This window comes from Sipha flava, unplaced genomic scaffold (genome assembly GCF_003268045.1).
Source record: "Sipha flava isolate LNK unplaced genomic scaffold, YSA_version1 232_pilon_pilon, whole genome shotgun sequence".
Classification (NCBI taxonomy): Eukaryota; Metazoa; Arthropoda; class Insecta; order Hemiptera; family Aphididae; genus Sipha; species Sipha flava.
The window spans coordinates 250,670-265,382 of record NW_020272869.1 but is presented as its reverse complement, the minus strand read 5'-3'; the positions used below and the strand labels follow the sequence as shown (position 1 = coordinate 265,382).

Here is a 14,713-nt window from a genome sequence, read left to right as displayed (position 1 = left end):
ATAAAAAAAAATTATTTATGTATACAAAATGGTGTACCTAAGTATAACTTGTGTATCGGCCTATCAGAGAAAACTATTTTAATTGACGTGTTATGCTGTGAACGCAACTTTCTTAAACGGTACAACGCATTTATGAACAATAACTGAAACTGCGTTTTGACATACAAGGGGGAAGAAAATGAGTTCATTCAACAGTTTTATCGTGAGCATGATCTTTTATTTTCCTGGGTCCATAGTATTTTTCAGAGTCCTAATACCGACTGAACAGCATTGTTAATATTATAATCTGACATAATTATTCTATAATGCTGTAATAAATTTCAAAAAATGATGTTCAACATAAATTTATACTACTCGTTTAAGTAATAACAGTATTATTCATGATCATACGAATATTATGTAAAGAAATAAATACACTCGTATAATTTTACGATACGGATATCATAGCTAATTGATTTTGACGGATATGCATACAATGGGATATATTATGTAACTATTTCCATGCTACGAAATTACTGAGAAAATAAATATGCTGATTTTATTTTATTTGTAGTTATATTAAACAATTTATTCAACGCATTTTCGTAATAAACGATACGTAATAAACAGACTACGGGAGAATAAAAAACAGATTCTTTAACATATTCAACAAATAAATTATTAGCGGCAGTGGTTTTCAATCTTATCAGTATCACGACCCAATTTTTTTCCTCGAAAATCTATAATGACCCTACAATGGTTTACAGATGGTCAAATCAGTTCTAAAAATGGTAAGATAATGGTAGCGGAAGTTTGCCCTTCACCCCTTCGATCCTCGGATTGGATAATGATAATGGATGTATTGAATTTTAAAGAAATTATAACTCATTCCTTCAGTAAAACGATTCTGAACAAAATTTCAGAATAAAAATATATCATTTTTATATTTTACGGTTTTTAATCTAGATTAGGTATATTACCTGGTAGGTATATATTCTTTTTTATCATCAACTGTTAGAGTGTTTGCTTCACTCGGAATCTAAAAACAAAATGTTATTAATTTATATAATATTGGTAAATAAGGAATAAAATGTTACCAATGAATTTTAAAAAATTATGTGTACCTACGAGAAGTGTGCGTTTGTTTTCCGCTATGGGAGATAACAGTATCAACGTCGGCGTGAATCTTAGCTATTTTCAAACGCAAGAAGTTTAATAGTTGTAACATGTTTTATAGGGCTGCCATTGTCAATAATCCAACTTCTTAAATGTATAAATATGAGAAAGGTAGCAGTATCTTTAAAGCTTCGATCAAAAGAATTGGACATAATTTAAAATTAGTCGATCGTTTTTGGGATTCATACTAAAACAATACCGAAAATAACTTAATTTATACTTTTATAGCTTGCGTTCAAATAGTTAAAAAATAGAAGTCATACGATTCTTATAAACTATATAATGAAAAAAAAAAAAAACTTTTCGTCGATCGAAAATTGATTAGTGACAATCACAGTTTGAGAAACATTGGTCCACGGTGAAATTAACTTTTTATCACGTATCCGACAGCTCGTTTCGAGTGCGCACACGATAACAACAACAAACAACAGCAACAGTAATAATAATAACTGTTGTATTGTTTACCTGCCGCTGTGCGCCCGCGCGTCACCCGTCGGCCCGCTGCTCGCCCGGCGCTCACGTGCGACCCCGCCCGACCCTTGTGCGTGGCGCGCTACGACGCCCTTTCGCGATGACGGCGACGTCCAAGCACAGAAGCTGACGCGGCACACGCGGCCAGTAGCTTTCGTTTTACGGGTCGAGCGGTTTCGCGCGCAATCCCGCCGTCGCCGAGAGTGCGTCGAATACGAACTTCGCTCACATCGATCACAACATAAACAAACAATCAACCGTTCCGTTGCGATGCACTAATGAATAATCGTAATAGGAAAAAAATTAATAAATAATCTATCCACTCACGTGGTATATTGTTTCACGATCGGAGAGCGTGTTCTTTTTTTTCGTGCGCACATAGTTAATTTCGCGAAATTTTTTTTTTCTTTTTGCATCGATGATGGCATTTTACAGGTACGTATTATTTTTCTTCCGTGTCTCGACGTTTTCATTTCCGTTCATTGCAGCCGGACAGATAAAACGGATTGATAATTGACGCGTGTTAGGGGTTCCCGGTGTGCTCGTCGAAGAAAGGGTATCGAGTGTTCGTCCGGAGAACGTGATCGATCTGCTTTCGTTGATTTTCGTCACTAAGTACACTGCGTCACACGTACTTACACGTCTGAAGCGCCATATCTGATTCGCAGATGTTATATTATACGTAGATATCATACTTCTAAGCAATGATGCCGATTGGTGGATGGCGTTTTCGGGTTTGTCAAATCCGGATTATTCAGTTCAATTACACTGTCCAATGACCCATTTTTACATTCACATGAATTTAATTAATTTTATGCAATAAAACGATTTAAACTCGATTATTGAAACATTTAAAGAAATCCGAAAAACATGGTATGATTACCACGCGTTGTATTTTTAATGAAAAATAGTAAACCGAGAAAGGTCAAATTTTGCAATATTCTTAGAAATTAACGCTCATTTTTTGGGCTGTTAATGAAATAGTTGAATTTCAAGGGAACTCGAACACGTTTTATGAGAACAAGATTTTTTGTCCAAATCTGTCTTCCACCGTATAATTGATATCTTAATCGATTTCAATGTTTAATTTTCAAAAAAATATTATCTAACGTTAAATAGTTAATACTTGGAGTGACAAAATACATGTACGCATATATTATGTTCTCGATGTGTGTGTTGAAAAATACATATTACGCTCATAAAAAAGTATAATAATGCACTGATGCTGTGTATAAAATCACCATTGCTTTCGTTTTCATTTACTTATCGTATGTTAACTCCCTAAAATGTAAGTATAATCCAAGTCAAAGTCAGTTTAATTTTATATAAATAGAAGAAACCTTACATAAAATAATATGATACATATTTAGCATGACTTGTGATTGAAAATGTAATATATGTATATTATTATATTCTAGGGCTATACCTACAAGTATAGTGTGAAGATTCGGTTTTAGACTCTGCATTTAGAAGAATAATTGCTGAGCATACATATTGTTCAAAGTTTAAAAATGTAATAGACGCTTGTTATAATTTTAATATTCTTCCATCTCAAGATAAATTATAATGTTTGTTCCTGAAAATTTTATCTAATCTAATATTTTTCAAACGATCCGTCTAAAACAATACAGTATCGTATCAAACGCGTGGAGATAATGGTTTATACATATGAGTTTTATTTTAATTGTGTTGAAAAATATATTCAATAAACTTTATTCGTTTGTGCAAGAATATGTACGTTTTCACCACGCAAAAATGGTGACAATAAACTATTATGATGATACAAGTTTCCTGATAGGAAATTGTTTTTGTCGACTTAAAATAATTTAAAGCCTGGAAAAATAAACGAGCCATTAGACGTTTAGTTTAAAGTTCGTGGTATATAATATGTGTCTCATACATTCATTTGTATGAAATTTTAAGAATGTACAGAAAAGCTATTTTTATAACAAAATTATAACCTATGATGGTGTGCGTTCCCGTTTTCTATTATTTACTTTCGTTTCTCTTGACAAGTAAAATATGGTGTTTAAAATTACACATTTGTTATAAATGAAAACATAAGGTAATGCATTTATTTTTTCAAATTCAAAATGCCGACGGCGTCTAATATTGCCTAATAAAAATCAATACGAACTTGATATTGTTTTCTACATATTTTGTCGCTTGATGTTGTTTAAAAAGAGACTAATTAATAATTATGTATTTGTACTATATGTATTATATATCAAATACTTTGTACTATGTGAAAAATATAAATTTTTTTTATAATTATTTAAATTATTTTACTTATTTTTCATTTATTAGAATATTCAATGTTTAATGATGCCTGAGTTTGGGAGCTACTCGTATGGGGTAAGCACAATAATATAGAAACATAGAATATTATTTAAACCAAATATTACCTTAAGATGTTAACGTTGCACGAATATAATAACAAACATTTAAAAAGTAATTATACCTTAGCAACTGCATAAATTATTTTTTTTTATATCCTGTATAATTAAAAATTCACTGAAATAATGAAAACTGTAACAAAACTGTTTCCAAATTATTAATTATTAATTATTTTATATTTAAAATATAATTACTTAAATGCATAAAAATAAGTTTCATAATTTTCAAACGCAATAATTTTTTTAGATTTTTATAAATATTCTACTTGATTATAAGATAATCCTAATGATTTATTATATGATAATATGCATGGTGGCGAATATTATTTTATATATTTTTTTCGTTTCCTAATGATAGGTTAGAAATTTAAATGTTGTAACGTCTACGGTAGAACAATACTGTATAATGTTCACATTTAGTGTACTCTAAATTTAATAATACAAATCAGGATATTCTAATAAAAATTTAAATATTTATAATCAGAGTTCGGATTTTATAGCATTTGCTACTTATTGTAGGATAAAGATAAAGATAGCAGAGTGAGCTATTCATGTGTGTTATTAACCAGGGACTCCAAATTATAAATTTTATTTTGCTATTTTTTTACATATTTGAAGTATTTAAGATTTTTAGTGCTATTTTTGATGTTTTAGTGATTTTTTTTGCTAATATTCATGATTTTATGCTTTATTTTGTATTTTTCATAAATTTCGTTTAAATTGAATGAAAAATAGTATTCATTTAGGTAAATCCAAAAATTACCACATTTTTGTTTCATATTAATAATTGATAAATACTATGGTATTTACTATTAAACATGTTACTAGAATAATAGCCTGGCGATATCAAATATACGATTTATACATTCATGCCCCCTTATCTGTTTTATTTATTTTTATTTTATTATTGTTCTATATTATCGTCTATCGTACGTATTTCATGATTTCAATGTCAGTTTTCCGTTTTGTTTGATTTCGTTTCATATTCGTTTATTACTCGATTGTGTATTGTTTGTTTTTTTGTTTTGATACTTAACATAAAATGCCGAAAGTTAAAACATCGAACTGTTCAAAGCTTAGATATTTCGTGTCTGAGTTTGGTGGCAATGTTGTTTTTACGATTGACGCAAGTATTCTTTTTTGCAAATTGTGTGAACGTAAAGTCAATAGTGACAAAAAGTTTAACATTACTCAACACTTAAAACGGAGAAACAATTACATACAAATAATATCATCATTAAGGTAAAAATAGGTATACATAAAACAAGACGTACCACATATAAGTTTTTTGAAATTGTTAACACAAGATGGTAATTTTAGTTTTTTTTTATTATTGTATTACTTCATAAAATAATATAATATATTTAATAAAATTTTGACTTAATTTTTTTTGTTGCTATTTTTGTTGTTTTTAGGGCATGTTTATAGAACATATTTTAAGGTTTTTTTGGTCATATTATAGCGTATATTTTAGTATTATCGATGCTATTATATTCGAACCCTGTTTATAATATATTACATTTAATTATTTGTTCATTTAATTTAACCAATACCAAACTCATATTATATAACTAAATAATTTTCTCTTACATCACGTTTCTCTTATATGTATTAGAATATTTTGTTTATTTTAAAATTTAAGTTTCAACTAAAGAAATAAATTAATTCGAATAGTATGTTGTCTGAAGTTTCTTTGATATATATAATTTTCATTAATATTTTCAAGCAAAGTATAATAATCTGTTCGTTCATATTCATATTAGTTATTATTTGTTCGTCTTTAAATTTTAACTTTAATAAGGCCTTATAATAATATTACATTATATTTACAATATTTGATTTAAAATATCTTATAATACCGGTAAACATATCGATACACCTATTGAAACTTAATAAGCTTTCATTAATATCCGTCCTAGAAGTCAATATTTAACGTTATTGTGAATTAATCGTACAATATTAAGATATATGTAATGTCATATGAGAATTCATATCATAATAATTATTAACGATATTAATTGTTGTGTTTTTTTATTAAAACTATTATTATTACAGTGAATTTTTTTTATTTTCAATAAGAAAAGTTGTTCATTGTATTTGATTTTGAGTATATTATAAATATGTGGTATTGGTTTTGCAATAACTTTTTTAACTTGAAGTCGTTATTGAATCAAAAGTTTATTTACTTTATCATTAATCAATATTTAAAAAATTGTGAAATTTTGAATGTTTTTTGCCGTCACGATACTTAAAAATATTCTGTGTTTTTTTTTGCTTTTAAATGGTAAAACATAATTTTAAAATATGATTCAGTTTTGATAAAAACATAAGTTCTAACTATTAAATATTAAACGAAAAAACTTGGTTTTATCACTTTTGTGGTGAAGACAATTATAGAATAAAATCTAATATCAGATATCCTTTAAAAAATAATTATCGATAGTCTTTACTATAGAACATTTACTTTAAATGGAACACAAATTAAACGAAATGTTTAAAGGGCTATGAGGAAAAACAATAACTATCAATATTTTTAAACTGTTTAGTGTTGCAGTCTTAAAGTTTAAGAACTCAAAAAACTAAGTATGAATAGGTACATTTAAAAAATATATTGTGGTAATATGACTAATTTTTGATAAAATGAATTTAAAAAAAATTAAATTTACTTTTTAAAATAAATGACAAGATGATATAATTGTCAGATTTTTTCGATTTTTTCTACTATTATAGTTTTTCTTCGTAGCATTTTATTTATTATAATAAATATATTTTGAAAACGATTTATTTGATACAACTATGCTTGAAGAATCAATATATTTAACGGTTAGCAAATTTCTTAGTACATAAAAAACTTTTTTTTTAATCGCTATAATTTAATTATAATAGAAATTATAAGCGTTAAATATCATCATCATTTATTTTTTCTTTTTTTTACTATATAATAAAAAAGTAAAATGTGACTACCATAAGATCATATTTCTGGTGGTGGTAGAGAGTTAACATATATATATTATTATTATTATTATTATTTATATATATTTTTTACATTTTTTTTTTATTGATATCAAAAAAACTTCGACAACAATGACTATTAGTTAAAAAGAGTTCAAAATCTGGGGTGATTATTCATATTATTATATCCCTATTCACTGAATCAATTAATGAACAAAGATGTTTTTTTTCTTTTTAAGAGCTGATAGAATAATATCAAACCTCATATTAATATTTCGTTCGTGTTCAATCAATAACGTATATATATTATTGAAATACCGGTGAAAAAAAATATAACTTAATACATTATAATTTAGTTTTGAAGTACCTTTTATAATAATTAAAAAATTCTTAAATAAATTGTATAGTATATTTTGATACTGGAAAACAATTACATAATTTTTATTGTAGATAATCAATTTAAATTCCTAGTGGCTTTGATCAAATAAAACCCAATAATGTTATTTTTAATAAACTCATTATAATATGTCAAAAGGAAATGGTTTTACTAAGGGCCCTTACTCGTCCTTAGGCTAAAATCATTACAAATTAAATTGCAATTCATAATATATTGGACGATTATTCGTTAATGATAACTATGTAAAGCTTGTTATTTTTAACGTAAAACTTCTTGAAATAGAACTGGAGAGAATTCTGCGATAAAGTAGTCTAATTATATAATAATATTTATTCATCGCAATAAAATACATTTCGGAGAACAATATTTTATGTATAGAAATATTGCAAAAATACGTAAATAAATTAAAGAGAGTGAGATTTGTTACAAATATTTTTATTCTACTTTATATTCAGGATATGTGAGACATTAATATTAATTAGAGATTTAAAAATATTTAAAGCGGAAAAGAAAATTGTTAACATTTTTCGTTATAACCCTAGTATACAAAAAATGTTTTTGAAGAATTTTTCTATAGTACAAATGAAACATTTTATTGTGCAGAATCTGTTGATTTTTAAATGCACTGTACATTTTATAACATAATTTTTAAAAAAAATTTTTTTCATCCGACTGCTCTTTTTTTATTTTCTTAGTTGAAGATCGAATCAAAGCGAACATTACTATTATGCAAAATTTTACGGGTAATTTTCGTGCCCTCTTGCAAGAATCACTTTAATAGGTTCTTCGCGCAAAAATTTAATAGTGATTTCATATTTACCGGCCAAATGCAAAATAATACATAGGTAATGAGTTATATGTTGTTGGAGTTTAATTCGATAATCATGAGTGTTCTTTATTTGCATCTCAATTTCCATATCATGTGGTGCACCACTTGAATACCGTGCACGTGTGTATAGGAGACTTCGTTACTGCAGTACATTGTACGTCTAATGTCATAACATGGATTTACGAAACAAATGTAGCTTGAGCATGTCATTCAGATGACCCCGAAAAGTCCATCAGTTTAGCGTTAAAATATTTTTTACATATGAACATTATAATATTATATGTTATTTGTTACATGTAATGGGATGGAGTGTGTATGTACAAATATTACGTATTTTACACCGGCAAAGGTCGAAAACAACCAGAGATGTTTGGAATATCGACGGATATGTTTATATATGGACATGTCCGATCCGTAGTGTCACTTGCCCGTCCGAAACATTGGTATCCGAATAATAATGAACACGCCTACTATTATAATAAATGTCAAAAATGCTGTCCTTTTAAAGTCTGCTAATTTCAAAACCCTCTAAAACTCAATTAAAAAACAATCCAAAACTAAGTTCCATAAAAATTGTTCCGACCATAATTATCGACTTTAAAACTGTTATCTAAAACATACACTCTTACATCCACCAAATTCATATTTAGATCCTATCTGATAACATGGTCGAATTATCTTAGCTAAGTTACGTAACTAATATCAATCATTATTTGCTACCGAATTCTTTTAAATCCATCAACTAGTAAAAGCGCAAACCTGTTATAGAAAATTGCCTAATCCATTCCTTCAAAACAAAGTAAAGAAAGGCATCATTTCGTTCCACGTACCAATCAGATCCATTTAAAGGTCATTTAATTGATTGTTTTTATCATTTTGAGATTATTTTACCTGCCATTTAAGATCAGCAAACTGATCGACTTCCTATATCTATTTAAAAACATGATATTATTGTCATGTTAATTTTACGTATTAACTTTTACGATAATCTCGATGCGGGTGTATCCTTCTAACTTTTCATATAAAAACTGCCGTCCGACCGTGCTGACCCATTCAGAACAGAAATCCTCTTCTGGTATCATCGTAATGATCGACAAACTAGTTTTTCTTATTCTAGGCCAATTCCGTATCCATCGAGAAAGGATATCACCGCGTTTTTAAGTTGCGATAATAGATGTGTAAGTCCGTCGCCTCAAGGCCCAATTCTGAATTAAACAAGGAAGATAATATACAGTGGAACCTCGATAACTCGAATCGGTTGGGGGCGAAAAAAAAAATCGAGTTATCGAAAATTCGACTTATGGAAAACCTCGATAACTCGAATCTGCCAAAAAATTCGAGTTATCGAAAATATTTTTTATTTAAAAACACAAAGACTTTAATTTTATAATTTTATTTATTTATGTATTTACTAATAAATTAATAATGTATGTACTATGTAGGTATGTATATTGTATTAAAATTTTAAAAAAGTATAATGTAATAAATAAAGTAGAATAAAAGAACTATTTTTTAAATTAATGAAACAAAAAATTAATTTTTGATTGTTATTTAATATTTGACCTATCTGTGAAGTTTTCGATAACGTTTAGCGCGGAAAAAATCTCGTCTCCAATTTCTTGTTGTTCTTGAATGTATTTACGTACAACCTGTAAACTATCTAATGCCTGGGCAAGTGTAGTTTTAGGTAAAGCTAATTCACCATCATTATCAATATCCGACTCTTCCCCACTTGACTCGTTGGGCATTTCTTTGAATTTTAAATTGTTCAGTATTTCATTATCAGTAGGATAGTATGTTGTTATAATACCAGAGTCACCTTCAACAAAATGTTGGAATTCAACAGTATTAGTCTCAGGAAAAAGCTGCTGGTATCGATCCCACTCAATTGGGTTTTCTTCTTCTACTGGGTTTTCCTCCATCTGTTATTGAATTTCTAAAAGACAAAAGTAATACATATGTAGTTTACAAATCATAGAAACATATAAATAAAATAAACAACTTATTTATACCGTTTGTAAAGCCAGCTTTGTGGAAAAAATTTGCAATCGTGGACTGTGTGACTGCTCCCCAGGACTTATGCAGTAATTCAATTGATTCTAAAAGATTTATGTCATCTATCTCAAGTCCGGAATCCATTTTTCGCAAATTTCTTTGCATTATACTTCTCCGATAATGATGTTTTATGTTTTTTTATGATTCCTTGATCCATTGGCAGTAGTTTAGATGTCATGTTTGGTGGCAGAAATACTACCCGTATTGCTTTTAGTTCATGCAAAAGTGTTTTTGGATGTGCAGGGCAATTATCGACAAAGAGAAGCACTTTTCTTTTATCGTTGAAAAATCTTTTATCCAAGTCAAATATCCAAGATTCATAGATAGTGGATAACATCCATGCTTTTTTGTTACATGCGTATGTGACTGGTAATGATTCCACGTTCTTTTTCTTGAAGCACCTTGGTTGTTTTGACTTTCCAATCACGAGTAGTTTTAATTTTTCTGTTCCAGTCATATTAGCTCCTACCATGACTGTTACACGTTCTTTACTCTTTTTCCCTCCGTGACAAGTATCTCCTTTGAATGTCAAAGTTCTGTCAGGTGTACATTTGAAAAAGAGACCAAATTCATCTGCATTAAAAATGTCTTTTGAGTCGTATTCTTTTAACAAACTCGGCAGTATGTTTGTTCGGTAATGTTCACAGTCAACTTCAGACACCGCGGAACTCTCACCTGATATGATTTTTTCTACGATTCCGTTCCTCGATTTAAATTTTTCCAGCCATCCCGAACTAGCTTGAAATGTGAGGCCTAAATTCTTTGCGAACTCTGCTGCTTTTTCTTGAATTAACGGTCCTGAAATGGGTAAATTATAATCTCTTACTCGCTTTATCCATTCCGTCATACCATGCTCAATTTCTGGAAAGCTTATGCTTTAAATCTTTTGCGGCGTGGTGAGCAGGGGACTTCTTCAACTGCTCTGAGAATTTTGTCTTTATCCTTCAATATAGTTGATAAAGGTACTTGCAGGAATACCGAATTCACTCGCGATATCTTTTTTGCGTTTCACTCCTTTTTTGGCTTCTTCAATAATTTTTATTTTATCGCCGATAGTTACGAGACTTTAAATTGCGTTTTTCCATCTTGACTTGACAAAATAAACTAAACATTTGCTGTGTCAGCATTATATTAAATATCGACGTATACATTTCATATTTCAATTGACGTATAATTTTACCAGTAATAAATACACTAATAAAGTAAATAAACGTAACTTATCGGAGATATAGACATTATATCGTATTACATATATCGTTGAATTTATAACTGTACTTTTTAAGTAGTATAGGTAATGATAAGATTGATAATATTAATCGGTTTTCGATTACGATTATCGTTATTTATACATACATACATATTGGTATTTGGTTATTTGACCTTCGAGTTATCGAGGTATGTTCATGTATATTGTAAATAATTTTTTATGAATTTATTTATATATTTTTTATGTTATGAATAAAAGAAACTGTCGATTTTCTCACTGATCTACATTTAAAATTTGGTATAATCACACCACAGTTTTAATTTAATTTAACAAAAATTAAAAATAAATTAATTTTATCCAAAGAGATTTCGATTGGAATTAATAGTTAATGGTCACAAGATATGATGAAAGCTTATTCTTATTTTATTGATAAATTTATTTTAATACTAATTCATTATGTTCAATTGTGAAATTACTTTATTTTCAGTTCATATAAGTAATTGATATGGGTTATGAGAACATTTTTGTTAGAACCTTATTTTAAAAAATATTGATTTAATTATTGTATTTAAATTTAAATAAATTCACACTGACTTAAAATTGTGATTTCCATTAATGCATTCATTTAAAGTAAAATATATAATTAATAATTTTAAATCTAAAATTAAGACTTAAGTTGCTTGTACGGAATAGGTACTGTACAGATCTCGAAATTACATATTATATTATTTTTTTTTTTTTTTTTTTTTATAGAAATCGCAATAAAAACACTGCGAAAAGTTTGGCAATTACTGTTTACTTAACAAACAATCTATAAAACGTGACCATTTTTTAAAAGGATATAATAGAGGTTATAAATTTGGTTTAATACTTAGCCTTTCAATTTCTATTTCTGTGCATATTCTAACAATGGCTTATTTTTTTACAATTTATGCTTTGATCTCATGGTAAAAGTCATTAGAAATTATAATATTTTATTGTTTACTATAGGGTTGGTTTTATGTTGTAAATTGAATTTTGAAGATGGCGATTGCAATTCAATTTATAACGATCAAACATTATGACACAGTAAATTTATCATTTTCCATAATCTTCTATAAAGCTGGATTTCAGCTTTTTTATTTAATTTTCTTTATAGGTAAAGTTGATGTTGGTAAGTGGGAGAAATGTTAACTTTATTCTATTGATAATTATCAGTTCTGTTCGAAATTGTATTATGTTTTTAATGGTCAAATAAATAGTTCATTATTAAATTAACTAACCTAGTTAATTACTATATTTAATTACTAACCTAGGTGATTTATGCTACTCAAGAATTTTGCATGGATATGTATGTGTTTGTTACGGCTAATGTTAGGAGTATGACCAAACTCAAGTTTAGTCGGCTAATCACAAGTTTAACCACTGCGTTTGGCTAATATCTGAATTTCGGACTTTATCTACCAATATTTAACATTATCCAGATGCATATGGCTAATGTCTAAATAACATTATCCATACAAATAATTAAATGGTTTAAGTCATACAAAAATTCTTTCATTTCTTTTCTTATTCAATAATATTTAATAATATGAATATTATTTAATATTATCATAGATTATGGAATAATTTGAATAATATCTATTATTATAAGATTATAAGATTAGAATTATAGTTGATTAATAGAGTATAATTATAATTAAACATTATTTAGTCTATGATAATATGAACCTATGTTTATTATATGAATTTACGGTCACTTTTCATGACAATGGTAATGTAATTCATGGATGGCATGACTATATTTACTCAATAATTTAAAGACGGTTGAATACTTTTCCCGAGAACGGTAGGACCCCTATCAATAGTTAATACTGAGATATATATATATTATGGTCTCATCTAAAAATTCTTCGAAATTTTTATTTTTATATTTTTTTAAATCCATGAACTTATTATCGAATGCGATATTTTACAAAAATATTTTTCTGGTCTTGAAAATCCAAATTAACTTAATTGGGATAAACGAAAAAATAATACGTTAATTTCAAGTTAATTTATAAGAAAAAAAGTTAAGTTAATTTATTAGTAATGAAATAATTTAAGTTAATAAGTTAATTTAACTTTTAACTTATTCACTCCCAGGCTTGAAAACAAGATATACCTACAAAGTACTACAAGCTGGTATTTTAACTACTTACGAACTGGAGTCGGTAATTACGGTATATTGCGGACTGTCTCTATCGAGCACACAACATTGTATGCAACCGCATGCATATCAATTTTGCATTCAATATCAATTTTAAAATAATATAAAAATGCGCACAACTGTGTACAATATTTATATTATTTAAAATATTTTACTTACCACGTGCCGGCTTACCTCTGTACAACTACCCAATATATCAATATTCATTAAAAATTACAATTTCAAAATATTGTATTATTATTGTAAATAGTTTTAAATTTTTAATTTACCTATGGCTAATGTTATTTAATCGTTAGCCGATAATGATTGGATAATGTTGGTTTTATTGGGCAGTGTTAAGATTATCCATTTGTTTTTTGTTGGCTGAAGTCCGAAATTTTAACATTAGCCAAAAGCATTGTCTAAACTTAAGATTAGGCGGTTAATCTTAATATTAGCCAACCTTCGGACACTAGTCGTAACATGTATATGTTTAACATATGTTTTAAAACTTCATTAATGTACGGTGGTTATGTAACCACTATAATATGATCAATGATGATATAATTGAAAAATTTTAATTTTCACAATTGGACGGAGGAACAATTATAATTATTCAAAATTATAATTTTGACAAGAGCATATAAATATTTAATACAAGAAATATAATCATGGGAATTATTAAAAAATTTTTTTCAATGTATTATAAGCTTAAGAAAGTAATTAAATAATTATACTTTAATGTTGTTTTGAAACTAATCTAATGAACGCTGTTTACAATAATAATACATATATATAATATACCTATACTAATTACCTGTTTTGAAGACATCATATAATTAGTCACGGTGGTCTGTAAATGAGTGAAAGAGTGAACGCAGATTGAATTATACAAATGGTCGCTGCGAAGTGCGACAGCTGATACTGCGACTGCTCATCAAAATCATCAAATTCATTTATTTTGTTTCTATTTATAGTGATATTTCAAAGTAATACGCGCGCGTGTGTATTGATCATGGTTATCTACAGTTGTCTCGACTCGCGACTGTTGTAGATAATTACTGGGTGTCTGGGTTTCACGGTT

The 14,713-nt window shown here is 27.9% G+C and overlaps 1 protein-coding gene across 1 annotated transcript in view; it reads left to right on the top strand.

Annotated features, from left to right (window-relative positions):
* Positions 1 to 1,775: 1,775 nt before the first annotated feature.
* Positions 1,776 to 14,713, top strand: part of LOC112683705 (GTP-binding protein REM 1-like) — a 165,682-nt gene continuing 152,744 nt past the window's right edge. The window contains exon 1 of the mRNA XM_025554852.1: positions 1,776 to 2,061. Within this exon, the coding sequence (XP_025410637.1) occupies positions 2,045 to 2,061 (17 nt within the window). The 5' untranslated portion in view covers positions 1,776 to 2,044. The remainder of the gene's footprint in view (positions 2,062 to 14,713) is intronic.